General features: G+C 39.1%; 1 protein-coding gene across 2 annotated transcripts in view; it reads right to left on the minus strand.

Annotated features, from left to right (window-relative positions):
• Positions 1-15,434, minus strand: part of LONP2 (lon peptidase 2, peroxisomal) — an 81,353-nt gene that overhangs the window by 12,245 nt on the left and 53,674 nt on the right. For both annotated transcript variants that reach the window (XM_020879891.2, XM_070451345.1), the window contains exon 12: positions 2,414-2,556. In XM_020879891.2, coding sequence (XP_020735550.2) covers positions 2,414-2,556 — 143 coding nt within the window. The remainder of the gene's footprint in view (positions 1-2,413; positions 2,557-15,434) is intronic.

Raw genomic sequence — 15,434 nt, forward strand, 5'->3', positions numbered from 1 at the left:
GAAGCAGAACCTGTCTCCATCGTCACTCACAAAATCACTGGGTTTACTCGGAACAGGAAACAGCTTTCTCAACCAAGATAAGTTTTGCTCCACTTCTTTCAACACTTCAAAATTTAAATCCACAGTATCTTAAGAATTCAAATAAGCAAAATAATGTTTCTGATTCTACTGTTCAGGACCACATTTACTGTCAACAGTAAATGTGTTCTATTCTTGTAGCTGATCGCTTTGTAGAGGCTCATTAGCTAAATGACCAGCTCAGAGTTTTGTTTTTCTTTTTTCCATTTATTTTTATTCATTGGAGGCTAATTGCTTTACAATATTATAGTGGTTTTTGCCATACATTGACATGAATCAGTCATGGATTTACATGTGTTCCCCATCCGATCCCCTCTCCCGCCTCCCTCTCCATCCCATCGCTCTGGGTCTTCCCAGTGCACAGCCCTGAGCACCCATCTCATGCATTTAACTTGGGCTGGTGATCTGTTTCACCCTTGATAGTATACTTGTTTCAATGCTGTTCTCTCTGAACATCCCTTCACCCACAGAGTCTAAAAGTCTGTTCTGTACATCTGTGTCTCTTTTTCTGTTTTGCATATAGGGTTATCGTTACCATCTTTTTAAATTCCATATATATGCATTAGTATACTGTATTGGTCTTTTCTTTCTGGCTTACTTCACTCTGTATAATGGGCTCCAGTTTCATCCATTTCATTAGAACTGATTAAAATGAATCCATTTTAATGGCTGAGTAATATTCCATAGTGTATATGTACCACAGCTTCCTTATCCATTCGTCTGCTGATGGGCATCTAGGTTGTTTCCATGTCCTGGCTATTATAAACAGTGCTGCGATGAACATTGGGGTACACGTGTCTCTTTCGGATCTGGTTTCCTGGGTGTGTATGCCCAGGAGTGGGATTGCTGGGTGACATGGCAGTTCTATTTCCAGTTTTTTAAGGAATCTCCACTCTGTTCTCCATAGCGGCTGTAGTAGTTTGCATTCCCAACAGTGTAAGAGGGTTCCCTTTTCTCAACACCCTCTCCAGCATTTATTGCTTGTAGACTTTTGGATAGCAGCCATTCTGACTGGCGTGTAATGGTACCTCATTGAGGTTTTGATTTGCATTTCTCTGATAATGAGTGATGTTGAGCATCTTTTCATGTGTTTGTTAGCCATCTGTATGTCTTCTTTGGAGAAATGTCTGTTTAGATCTTTGGCCCATTTTTTGATTGGGTCATTTATTTTTCTGGAATTGCCAGCTCAGAGTTTAAACAGATAAACAAGATGGCTTTGGGAATTATTTCCCCTCAGTTTTAAGATCTGAGGAAAATCATATTGACTGGTAGTGGTTTCAAATGCTGGATGGGAGACTGTCGTCTGCTTAACTTATCAGATATATTGTCTGAAATTTTTCTTTTCCTTTATACAGAAAAGGTGATGGGAAAGCTTCTGAAGAAAGATACTAATAAGTTCAGTAGTAACGTACATATTTTTCTGCTTCATGAAAGCTTATCTAAGCATCCTGTGAAATACATCACAATACCTCAGTCATCACAGCTTCAAATGCCTATTTCCACCCAGCTGCCTTGACTCAGTCCTGCACCCAGGCCTTTATGGCTTGGCGTCCCGCTATGAGGGATGGTTAGGGGAAAGAAGACAACATAGAGCTGGACTTGCAAGTGGGTTTAACCTGAAAGGAACTAGTAATAACGATGGAAGAACAGATCCTGAAAGATGTCATCTGATCTGCACTAGAGCAGCCTGAAGCTAAAGCCAGGCTCATGTCTCTAGGTATTATGTACTAGGCTGTTTCCCTACCACCTTCTGCCAAGCCTTTGATAGCACAGAGGAAGAATCCTTAATTAAGGCACATAAATAGGAATATAGAATTTCTAAGGAGGAAAGTCAGAGACACTGTTCTTAAAATGGAACTGACTGAAAAGAATAAAATCAGACTGGGTTTCTAAAAGAGCACCCACCAGGGTCTCTGGGGCTCTGCTAAAGCCATATGTATTATCACGTTGTGTTGTGCTAAGTCGCTTTGGTCATGTCTGACTCTTTGCAACCCCAAGGACTGTAGCCTGGCAGACTCCTCTGTCCATGGGATTCTCCAGGCAAGAATACTGGAGTGGGTTGCATGCCCTCCTCCAGGGGATCTTCCCGACTCAGGGATCAAACCCACATCTCTTAGGTCTCCTGCACTGCTAGGCAAGTTCTTTACCACTAGTGCCACCTGGGCAGCCCTATCATCACATTAAGTACCAACATTTAATACTCAAGAGAAAACAAGTTTCCAATCTGAAGACGAAATTCAGCCTCACCAAATAGCCAAACCTATTTCTCCCCCAATCTATCAGGCAACCAACAGAGTAAACAGGTGGGTATCAATGAAGAAACGAGAATGCTCACCTCCATTTCATACATAGGGGGCCCGAGGATGTCTTTCAGAGCATGGAAGTCAATCAAAATTGGCATTTCAGGTGGGAGGGCCAAGTCGGTAGTGTCACTGACAGGGTCGGATTTTCCATCTTCTAAGATGTGTTCTTTGCAACCTAAGGGAGAAAAATTTACTCAAGAACACTCAAGAGATGTGCAGGATGAAAATTCATTATCAATAAACATCAAACAGAAGCTTGGTGGATTTCTAGTAGTTCAGTCACCTTTATACATGTATTAAGGCACAAAAATTCACCTTGCGTATCTGTGGAACACAACAGAAGCATTAGTCTTTCAAGAACCCCTGAGGATGACACAGTGCATTGCTCCGTTCATTTACTTTCACTTGTTTGTCCTCATCTCCCCCTGTTAAAGACTAAGCCCCAGAAGAGCAGCAGCCTTGCCTGTTTTCTTTTCAACCATTATTTTAAGCTGAGAGCAATGCCTGGTACTACTCAACGGACGGCCTTTAGAGGCCAGATACTCAAGGGTCAGATGCATGGATCAACGTGTACAATTCTCTGTGAAATCAACACAATTTAAACTGTTCAAGTCCCTCTTCAGAGGAATTCCATCAGGTGTCCCATTTCTATCGGGCAACGAGAACTTGGAAATGACAGAACCCATAGAAGCAATGCCTCTTACGTAAACACACAGCTCAACTCCAAGGTTATTATTTTCCAATAAAAACAAATATAATTGTCAGTGCCTGGTAAGAGAACATGAAGCCTGGCTTGAAACCCCTATAATAATGGACCATTTCCTTTACCTGCCTAAGAGCCCTGGCTGCTGACATCTTGTCAAAGGACTGACTCATTGTGGTCAGGATTAGACATCGGGGAACAGGAGCCAGCTGCCCTGGCAGACCTTTCCTATTGGTCTTTGTAATTTCAATCTGAGTAAAGAAAAATGTTACTTACGTCTATAGCCAGAAACCGAAAATGAGAAGAAGTTTAAAAATGCAGGAAATATCTGGCTCTATTCAGCTTCATTCCCTGTTTTTCTTTTCCTTTGGTTCTGTCATAATTCTCCTACCTCTTGTTCTATCTCACAAAGTGTTTTAAAAATATTTTTCTTTTATTGCTTTCTTTACCTACACCCTTCCTTCTGGAGATGATTACTATATATATTAACATACAATACACGACAATTATAAAGTCACCTAAACATTGTATATGCATATATATTTAGTTTTGCTATGATCCTTCTATTCTGATACCTCATGAATTTAAAAGAATTGTTTTCCACTAACTCTTCACAAGTGATTACTGAATATGTTTAATAATATTAGACCTTAATTTTAGACTCCAATGACAACTGGAGACATCCTGGAGTGTCCCCCAAGACCCCTGTGTCTTGCAGCCTTGTTGTAACGCCAGGGTGAAGGCCTCTGTTGGCTTACTCTCCTGCTGGACCCTACAGGGCTCCTCTTCAAGACTGAATCATGAGTGAAGACAGACAACAGATCAGACTTTTTCCTACTTGCTGGCTACTTGACTTTATACAAAGAAAACTCTGTGACCGAAAAATGCAACGCACACACTGTATCCCAAGTGTGGGTCTTAACTTACAGATAATCTCACAGTCCTACTTCTGCAATGTCACTTGATCTTTGGCTCAATCACATTCTGAGAAGTCTTCCCTGATCTTTCCAACTTCTTACAGTGCTTACTCATCTGTTTCACAAAATCAAGCAATATCTGGGTTACTCAATGGCACGTGGGAGATCTTCTGCCTGCTGTTCTGTCTGCAGCAATGTCAGTGATCGAGGGTGGGAAGGCACGTGCATCAACAGTTTAGCTGCACACAGATCTCAGCGGAACAGAAAGCAGGTGTCAATGCTTAACTAAAATTAATGCACAGGAAAAAAAGCACCACTGTCTAAGGTTACTGTACACTAAAAATGAAGGGCTCTGAAACTCTAGCTGATGCCTAGAAGAGGCTGCAAGTTTCTTTAGCCTGTTGTGTTTGTGTCGGACTTTCCTGAGATCTAATTACAGTTGCCAGTCTGGAATTCACTATCACAGGAGGAAGGAAAACTGGATGGGTGAAAGCCAATCCACATTTATGTAATCAATGCTTTGGGACACCCCATCGCTTTCCGAGTGGAGTAGTGAATTCGGTGCTTTGAGCACAGAGGGGGTGGGAGTGGGGAGAGCTACTTCTAATGCGCCTAGACCTTACAATGCAAAGGATGGCCATCCACTCCAGGCTCTAGGCACAGCAGCTGGGTGATGGAAAAGCAATATACTTAGAACTAATCTGTGCTTTGAAATGTTCCATCATGGAACACAAGCCTAGAGAACTAAAGCTTCATGTCAAGGAAATTGTACCAGCTAATCAGAAAAGACAGGCTGGCACTGGATTTCAAGAACCATCTACTGCACCTTTGTTGTGGTTGTTTAGTTGCTAAGTCATGTCTGACTCTTCTATGACCCCATGGACTATCGCCCACCAGGCTCCTCTCTGTCCATGCAATTTTCCAGGCAAGAGTATTGGAGTGGGTTGCCATTTCCTCCTTCTTCAGATTCCTCCTAGGAATCTTGCTGACCCAGGGATTGAACCCATGTCTCCTGCATTGGCAGGTGGATTCTTTACCACTGAGCCACCAGGGAAGCCCCTACTACACCTTGGGTAACACAAAGTGAGTAAGGAAATGGATTTTCACAGAGTGTACACTTTGATTCCTCGTTAAACGTCATCTCACCAACCTGCCATTCCAGGAATGAGGCCCAGGTTAGAGCTGAACCCTGAGTCCTCAAATAAGCTTTCAGTACTCAACTCAAATGCCCTGTTCTCCCTTGTCAGAAGGGATCAGCACCAAGAGAAGACAGTGGCAGAGTCCTTGGGACTCATAACTGGCCTTGCCCCAGATCATAACATTCACACCAGATGGACTTTCTAAGGCACAGCAAACAACAATAGAACAAGGACCCTGTCCCATAGATCCTTCCTGCTAGAACTGCACAGTTAACTTTCTTCTATGCCCTTATCTTGGGGTAAAACAGTGGTTCTTAAAAAATGGGTAACAATCACATGAAAAACATTATTTCACCAAGAAGCTTTTTTAGAAAACAGTATTTATTTTTATTTATTTATTTGGCTGCACTGGGTCTTAGTTGCAGTGAGGCATGTGGGATCTAGTTCCCTAACCAGGGATTGAACCCAGGTCCCCAGCACTGGGGTCTTAGCCATTGGACCACCAGGGAAGTCCAAGAAGTTTAAATGATAAAAGCCAAGTTACATTTTCTGGTTACCAAATTACAGTAACCAAAAAGTTTAAGAAATGACAAAGATCAACATTAAAGAGAATGGAGAGATCTTCTCAAATACTACTGCTTATGGAAATATAAATTGATTCAATCTTTCTGGAAGGCCATTTGTCAATATATTGAAAGTTTCCTAAATATTCATAATCGCATACCCAGTGATTCTATTTCTCAGGAACCTATCTTTAACTTTAAACAAATGCTTAGATAACAAATCTACTCACTGTAGCACTATTTTTAACAGCAAAAATTAGATCCAATATAAAGATGCAACATTAGGAGCATGATTAAGTAAACTGTGGTACAGCCATGGATCTAATGAAATACTATACAGTCACTAAAACTGCTTTCTAAGTGTTCTTTTTTGATAATTTTTTTCCCTATGTGTTTTTAAGTGATGCAAGAAGAACCTTTTGAAACAACATCAAATGGAGGAAAGAGAGGAGTAAAATTTCTCATGCCGTGAATCTTACTAATATAAATGTCTATGAGAATGAAGTTATATAATCAAAATGTTAATACAAGCTGTTCCCTGAGTTATGAGGTTAAGATTACATGATGAGATAGTCAATAAATAAAAGTCTCCAATCTTGGCTCTGTCTTCCTAGTTGGCCTTGAAAAAAGCTACTTTACCTCTCCATATCTGGTTTTCCAATCAGTAAAACCGTAACAATTATAGTAACCCTTAGAGAGATGCTGGGAGAATTTGATAATGCTAAAAGCCTTACTTATGCATAAATGAAAAACTGAATTATACAGAGCAGTATTTAACACAGACTTCTAAGACCCACATGTCTTACTCCATAGCCCATTTCACTGGAAGAAAACAAAATGCTTTCTGCACCCCAACCCCACTCAGGGCCCGACAGACAGGGCTTTGACCACACATGACTGTAGGGGATGACATAAGTTATTTTTTCTATTTTATTTAAGAAAATAGAAAAAGATACCAAGACTCAAGACTCTGCCCCATGTTTCTCATCAGTATTATCAGCCCGTCCTGAGTCTAATTCAGGATACAGCCGGGGTGGTCAGGGCATAACCGAGGGGCTGAATGGCATGAAGGTGGCAGATAAGCAGACAGCACCAGAGGCTGAACCTGCAAGGTAGCTCTCTGCTAGCAAATGTGGACCTTGGTACAGCAAGGGTGAAACTCGATGTCACCACAGCTACTACCAAAGGATATTCTATAGCTGAGAACTTCTGGGGCGGGAGGGGTGGGGGCGGTGTCAGCCTTCCAAAGCAGCTGTCACCAGGACACGATCACTGATATTTCCCAATCACTTTTCCCGTCAGAGGAACAGGATTTACATAAACAAGCCCTAGAGCCAAAGAATCACTGTGGGAAGGAGGGACGAAAAGAGAGGAGGCAGACAGGAGGAAGAACCGAGAGGTGCGATACCTCAGGAAAGTCCAGTAGCTTTCTTGTTTGTTTAAAAAAAGTTTCTCACCTTTTGAACAAATCTTGCAGCAAATGGTGTCTCTGAGCAAGTGATCCGACCAAGGGAAAGTAGCAGAGGCCAGGATCAGGTACCAACACCAACAGCTACTCCTCAGAAAGGGGCAGAAACAAAAACCCACCCTACCACACACAGCCCCAGGTTATCTACAGTCATCTCTACTCAAGACAGAACCTTGCAGGTATCACTTACTATTCTCTATATTCCGCTTAACTTGAAGCATATGCTACACTCTCCAGCCCACTCTCATGAGCTCAAAAGCTACATTTTGTGGTAAAGACATAAAACAAACCCCTTCTTCTAGATTATGAAAGAAGAAGTAGTATTCATTTTCATGAATAATAGTTGTTTTTTGTTTTTTTTTTTAAACTCCTTTGGGTTAGTGATGGAGGAGAGGATGGAGTGTACAATACTGTTGACCGCAACCAGCAATCGAGTAATGGGGTAACTCGGACACACAGGGTTAATTCTCCAAAGGAACAAACGCTACCTGTTCCTGTCATACTAATATGATGTCCCCAAGAAGGTCCAGATCTCATTCTGAGGCTTAGCAGAATTCAGGAAGTATCAGGAAATTCAAGTACAGAATGGAACCAAGAGCCATTAAAATTTAAGAACTAGGCAGAAAGTAGAAAGTCTGGTCCAATCCTTCATTTTATACTCAAGGAAACTGATGGAAGATTGAGCAAATCTCCTGACGCCCACAGTAAATCACAGACAGCCTTGGGATTCTGGATGTCCGGTCAAGGGCACGTGTTGTTCTACCTGAAGTCTGGTTTAGGAAAGCTGCCTGTAGCTCAGGAGTTCCTTGACAAGCAGCCTGGTGGCAAATTTAGAGGTTAGATTATTTTTTCCTGACCGAAAATAATCAGCTCATCTGCCATCACATACACATTCCCTTCTATGACTGTTGTCAGAAAAAACCATGAAAGACTTGGAAAAGAGCAAAACACAGATTACTGGGAGAGCTGACCGGTATGTGCCTCCAGGCTGTGTCTTGGTGCCTTTTAGCTATTCTCCTGTCAGCTGTAGGAAACTAACAGTAACAAAGATGATTCCTGTCCATAGAAATGAAAAAGTATTTTGTCCTCTCCCTTTCCCAAGAAGCTGGTTTTGCAAATTAATTTCAGCATTCCTGATCACCTATATAGATGTCTATGTTTTGAATTCTCCATGGAACTAGATCTTATTAAGATCAACCTTACTGGTTCTCTCATTAATAAATGAGTTCATTCAAATTTTTAACACGTGTTCATTTTATATCTGTATAACAGTGATGATTCTGCCATTAAAAATTGTTATCCTTTAATACTGAACAAAAACAAATGTTTCTAACAAGTGACAGACTCCCCCAGGAGTCAACCCTTAAGCTGAAATGTTTAGATTTAAAAACTTTAGGGCCTCAGACAGATACACCAAATTGCTTTAGATACAAAAACATGAACTTCCCATTTTGGGTATTCCCGATTTTGGGTAGATCCTCAGAAATATCCAGGAGAGAGGCACAACTGATCCTCTTTATTTCCAAGAGGCCTTGGAGTCAGACAGCTTGGATTTGTGGTTCATTTCTTATAAGTTGGTATCATTTGGGGAAATTTCCTTTTTCTGGGGGTTAACTTTATTATGATAATATATATGTAACATATTGTTGATCATTTTAGCCACTTGAACTGTACAATTTGGTGGCATTAAATATATTCACAATGTTGTTGCAGCTTTCACCATTATCTATACCTGAAACTTTATCATCTGTATGTAAACTCTGAACCCATTAAATTGCAACTTCCCATTCTTTCACTCCCACATCCAACTGGCAACCTCTATGCTCTTTTCTGTCTCAATGAATTTGCCTATCCTAGCAACTGCATAATAAGTGGACTTATATAATATTTGTCCTTCCGGGTCTGGTTTGTTTTACTTAAGCATAATATTTTCTAAGTCCAGTCATGTTGTGTAATATATATCAAAATTTTCCTTCTCATGGCTGAATAATATTCCATTATATGCAGACACCACATTTTATCTACTCATCTGCTGATGGACACTTGGGGTGTTTTCATCTTTTGGCTATAGTGAATAATGCTGCCATGAACAATGCTATCATCCCCACTTTGAACTCTTTTGGATATAAACCTAAAAGTGGAATTGTCTGGTTACAAGGTAGTTCTATGTTTAACTTCCTGAAGAACTGATGGGCTATTTTCCACAGCAGCTGCATCACTTTATATTCCCATTAGCACTGCACAAACATTTCAATTTCTTCACAACCTCACCAATGTGCGGCTTTTTATTTTCCATTTTATTTTATTACAGCCATCATACTGGATATGAAGTAATGGCTCACTGTAGCTTTCATTTGCATTTATCTAATGACTAACAATGGTAGGTATCTTTCCATGTGCTTACAGGCCATTTGCCCATCTTCTTTGGAAAAAGTGTCTATTCAAGTCCTTTCACTATTTTTGAACTGGGTAGTTTTTTGTTGGTTGAGTTGTAGGAGTTCTTTATACATTCTGAATATCAATCTCTTATCAGTCACATGATGTGCAAATATTTCCTCCCATTCTATAGCTTTTCCCCCTTACTTTCTTATGTCTTTTAATGCACTGAAGTTTTAAATTTTGATGAAGCTTATTTGTTTACCTTTGTTACCTGTGCTTTTGGTACCATATCCATGAAGTCACTGCCAAATCTAATGTCATAAAGATTTTCCCCCTTGTTTTATTCTGAGTGCTTAATAATTTTAGCTCTTAAGTTTAGGTTATTGATCAATTTTTATTCAACTTTTATGTATATTATAAGGTACAGGTCCAAATTCATCCTTTTGCATGTGAATATTCAGTATTCCCAGCAACAGTTTGCTGAAAACACTTTGCTTTCCCCACTGATCTAGGCATCCTTATTAAAAATCAACTGACCACATATGTGAGCCTTTCTTTCTGTTCTATTTGTCCCACTGGCTTATATATGTCTGTCTTTATGCCAGTACCATACCACCTAATTACTCTCTTTATGCCAGTACCATACCACCTAATTACTGTAGCTTTGTAGAAAGTTCAAAGTCAGGACATGTGAGTCCTCCATTTTGTTCTTCTTTTTTAAAGATTGTTTTGGCTATGTGGGGCCCACTGAAATTTCACATGAATTTGAAGACTGGCTTTTCCATTTTTCTGAGAAAGGATGTTGAAGTTTTGGAAGAGACTGCATTGAATCTATAGATCTCAACAATGTTAAGTCTTCCTATTCATGAACACAGGATATCCTTCCATTTACTTGGTTCTTAGAATTTTTCTTTCCAACAATGTTTTGTAGTTTCCAGCATACAAGTCTTTTGCCTCCTTGGTGAGATTTATTCTTTAGTATTTAAGTTTTTTAGATGTTATTATAAATGGAACTGCCTTTTAAATTTCATTTTCAGATTGTTAATTTCCCTAAGCCCTTAAAGCTCCATTTCCTCATCTGAAAAGAGAAAAATGGTATGTACACTTCAAATAGTTGTTACAGGGATAATGGATACAGGATATAAAGGAATAATGAAATCATAGTATAGCTTCTAAGGTTAGGTTTGGAGCTGTTCAGCCTAAATTAAAATCTGACATTTACTAGTTATGAACCTTGGGGACTTTATTTAATCTTCTGTGCCTTAGTCTTCTCATTTGTAAAATGGGCCTAAAAATAATATCTATCTTATAGGATCATTAGAGGATTAAATGAGTAAATACATGTAAAGTGCTTAAGAAGGAGTCTAGCAAACAGCAGGAACTTTATAAGTGACAACTAGCCTTCTTGCCTGAATTATCACAGAGCCTTCTACTTTGGTTTCTCTTCCTAGTTTCCTATTATCCATTTTATTCACTCTTTGGAAATGAATCTTTCAAATCACTATTCTAATTACATTATTTCCAGACTTAAAATATCTTTCCTAGGTTTTCATTATAAATTAAGCAAATTAACTTCCAAGAGTTGCATTCAAGATCTACCACCATACACTGTCAAATTACCTTTCTAATCAAAGTTCCCACTGGAATGCCTTTTAAACTGAAAGAGAACATAACCACCATCTATAACTCAACTAACATTTAAGGAACACAAACCAGGGTAAGAAACTTCACCCTAGATCCCCTATTTGTAAAATGTCAGACTATAGGAACTCTAACCTTACCACACCAATTCATCACAAGTGCTTCATACAAAACAGGTACTCAATTATGGTTTGTTGAATTAAGTTGAATTTGCCTACTACATCCTTTTTTTGAAAATGTTATTGGAGTACAGTTGATTTACAATGTTGTATTAGTTTTAGGTGTATAGCATAGTGACTGCCTATTGCATTCTTAAATCTTAGTTAACATGTATGGACAAATGACAAATCACCGAAACACTTAATCATTACTTGACTTGCCAAGAAATTACCAGATTTTTAATGCTGACTTTGTCAAGTAAATATGAAGATTTTTAATAAATGAAAATTAAGGCTGTAACAAAATTATTACTGAATGAGTAAAATTTTTTCTTGAAAGTTTTGAATCCAATCACACTGGGCTCCTGAATCCTGAAGCAGGGGAAAAGTGACACTTACAGACTGGCTCAGCTGTATTCGTGTGCAGAGTATAGGGTGTGTGCTACTAGGCGTATTAACAGGAAGCTGGCAGAGAGGTCGTGCATGAACCAATGAATGGGAATACTGTTTACATTTCAACTCCTTAGCACACACGGGAATGTAAACATGGAGCCAGATCCCATTTAGCTATAAAGGAAAAGATTTGTATGGCTGTAGTTATAAAATTACTCTAAAAAAAAAAAAAAACTGAGTAGTCTACTTTAAAAATTGAGATGTGATGCTGAGATTACAAGTGGCTTTGTTATTTCTTACAAGACAGTAGAAGTATGTGCCTCAAAGCTAAACTGACCATAGATAAAAAAGCATCTGAGAGCCTTCTCTTAGGAAGGCAGAAAGGGGAGAACAAAACCTCTAAAAACAATTCAGAAAAACCTGAATATCTTCAACTATATAATTTGTCTGTCAGTTTCAGGTTAATCTTTTCCAGAAAAGCATCTTCCCAGCCAGAGGAAGTGTACTGAATGCAACTGAGATTCAAGTTACTGACCCTGGCTGCCAAGGCATTTGTGCCTGCGTATTTTCAATCTGTTTTTCTTTCTTTTTTTAAAAAAAGAAACTAGTCATAATGGAGAAATCTGTGGATCAAATGCCCAGAAAAACCTTCATGTTAGCAATAAAATCTTTCAAGCCCTTTCTGACAATACTTTCTTCATTATTTTGGGGATCTACTAAACATTTCTATGTAATAACTGTTGAGACAAAGATGGACATTATGATTGTGAACCATTTCTCATCTATTCATGAAAAGAAGAACATCAAAAAAGGTATCTGGAAAACTTCCCCCCCTCCCCATCTATTTCAATGAATTTTGAGATGTAAATAAATGACTATTTTGTCTCAATTTACTAAAACCAAAGTTTAGAAGCTACAATATTTATAATAAATCAAATGAAGCTTTCAATCATCAATTCAATGCCTCTATAGCACTTTAAAAACCAGCATTTATCCCACATCTAAATATTACTTGCTTATATCTACCTTTCCCAATGGACTACCTGTTACAAGTTCTCTTTCATCTCCTGCCCAGAATCCAATCTAGAACCCTGCATATCGTAAGTGTTCAGTGACTGTTAGTTGACTCACTGAATAAATCAGTGTTACACAATGGTCCAAAACATACGACCCTAACTTTGTACCAGACAAGAGAGCTTGTATCCTGTCTCCCAGGGTTTTTCTTTTTTTTTTTTTTTTTGCATTAATAGATCTCATTTCCTGTGTCAGAGACACAGAAAATAGTCTTGGGGAATTACTTGGATTAGCAGTTAAGAAGCAGAGACCATCTGTAGGTTTTTTTAAAGTAGGTATTATTTTACTACCTTGTAACTTAAGGCTGGTTTTGATAATATATGTCAATGCCATCCAAAAGCCACTGCATCTTCCTACATGATTCATTAAGTGGAACAATGACTTTTTAATTTTTTGACAATATTTGATTTTCCTGTTTCCAAATATAGCTTAAATAACAAACATTTGTCTCCTATCATACGTAAGTAGGATTTTTCCTTTATTACAGCTTCCTGACAGTCTACATAGTCAAACAAATCTCTCTTAAACCAGGCCAGTACTGAAGAGGGAACAATCAGTGAATCAGTGTAAACATCAGAACAGAATATAGAATATCTTCATGAGACGGGAGTACATTCCAATATGACATTTTCATCTCAACATTAGAAAACCACTTGGTTTGGGTGTTTGGACACAACATACTGCCTAATATCTCTACAAATGTGAAGGATTTAGCATAGAAAGTCTTAATCTCTAAATTTAATTCAATCTTGGTTTGCAAAATCCAATTAGCTATAATAGAACCCTACAAACTCCCAAGGCTTCAGAACCACCAGCAAGCCAGGCAGGTGCCCTCGGACTGAAACTCTCTCTTAAATCCATATTCCTTAACAGTTAACCTTAGCTGTTTCTTTGATTATTAAAACACTTTATTTGTCCTGAGTCACTAATACAATCATAGGAAAGATAAGCATGAACAGATGAAGAAAGACTTTAAAATACTAAAAATGCAAAAATGAACCAAAACTTTTTGGCTCTATCTGTGCAACCTGGGTCTTTAATAAGAAACCAGCTCAAGTTTGATGGATGGATAGTCAACAGTACAAACTTAAATGTTGGCTTAGAAAAACCCTTCTGATAATAAAGTGTCTTAGGCTGTAATGACTATTGAACCGCTACAGCTTTTTAAGACAGTAAATTCTGTAAGGATGAGCAGAAATTCTCAAAGCTGTGCTGCTTAAAAATTAGGAAAATGTACACCAATTTAAATTCAGCCCCCATAGCAACACTGAAACTGTGGCCTGTCACACTCTGTTCAAAGACCTCTTAACATCAGACGAAGGCATTTCTTCAGAAACTGAAAATCGGACTTCTGAGTATTATTTTAACAATCTAAAATAAACAGCTCAAGCATCTGGTCTGTGGTTTTGGGTTCAGAGGCAAGCACACAAATTACTCTCTCTTTTTTGTTCTAACACTAGCCAGAAAGGAAGATACGGGATTTAGGTTAAAATGTTTGAGGATTTTTATACGTCACTGGAACCAAGTAATAAGAAACGACTCAATTACCCTCACTTCATTAAAAACAGCTAGCAAAGTTTTTATGTGCTAAAACAGAACAAACAGGAACAGTACCAATAAAATCCATCCACGTTAAAAGCTGACTAATTAGAGGCTGTTTCAGTTGTTACTAAAGAATCATCGGTTTGCTTGTGCGTCTCATTAAGTTTTCTCCTCTCAAGGTCTACCCAATCGTGCTTCACTGTTTTTGCCACACACAATTTCCACTCATCAACAACCCAAACCACAGGTTTTCTTTAAAACTCTAAACAAACTATTTTTATCTTCAGGAATGGGGGTTGTATTATCAGAAATGAAATGTATAATAACTTTCTTTAAAATAAGTTAGAAAAAGAGTCTGTGAGAGCCAGCTTTCAAGACAGTCCCCAATGACCCTACCCCACGGAGTGCCATCCCCAAGGTGTGTGACCAACAGAATGTGGCAGAGTGAGGATTACAAAAGCCTGCAGCTTCTGTCGTGAGCCCTCTCACTGAGAGCACAGTTCTCTCACTAAGGGAAGCCAACAGCCACGTCCTAAGCTTAGCAAGAGGCCAAAGTGGCGAGAAGCTGAACACCTGGCCATCAGTCAGCAAGGAACCCAGGCTGTCATGTGATACTGTGATTTTAAGAAGTACTTCTCATCTTGATGTACCACCACTGTGGCTCACAGCCCCCAAAGCCTTTAGAATACCCTAAGTATTGACCGTGATAAAGGTATCTTTCGTTATGTGCATGAGGTGACTTCCAGGAATTAGGACAGTACTGGTGGCCAGAGTAGAGGGATGGAACTTTCTTTCCCACTCCCTGATTTCTGGGGAGGGGGGCAGGGCTTGAGGTTGAAGAAGTCACCACTGGCCAATGATCTAGTTAATCACAACTAAGCAATGAAGCCTCCATAAAACCTCAAAGCAGAGCTCTTCGGTCCATTTTTGGAGAGCTTCCCTGTGCCCGTCTGCTGGGCCACAGGCTCCGTGAGGACAGAGGCCTTTTGTTCTGGCCCTGGCCCTATGTAGTTGATTCGTACTCTTTAATATCCTTTCATAATAAACCGGTAATCTACTGGGTCAAAGGGGTCTCC

This window comes from Odocoileus virginianus, chromosome 20 (assembly GCF_023699985.2).
Source record: "Odocoileus virginianus isolate 20LAN1187 ecotype Illinois chromosome 20, Ovbor_1.2, whole genome shotgun sequence".
In the NCBI taxonomy this organism is placed as follows: domain Eukaryota; kingdom Metazoa; phylum Chordata; class Mammalia; order Artiodactyla; family Cervidae; genus Odocoileus; species Odocoileus virginianus.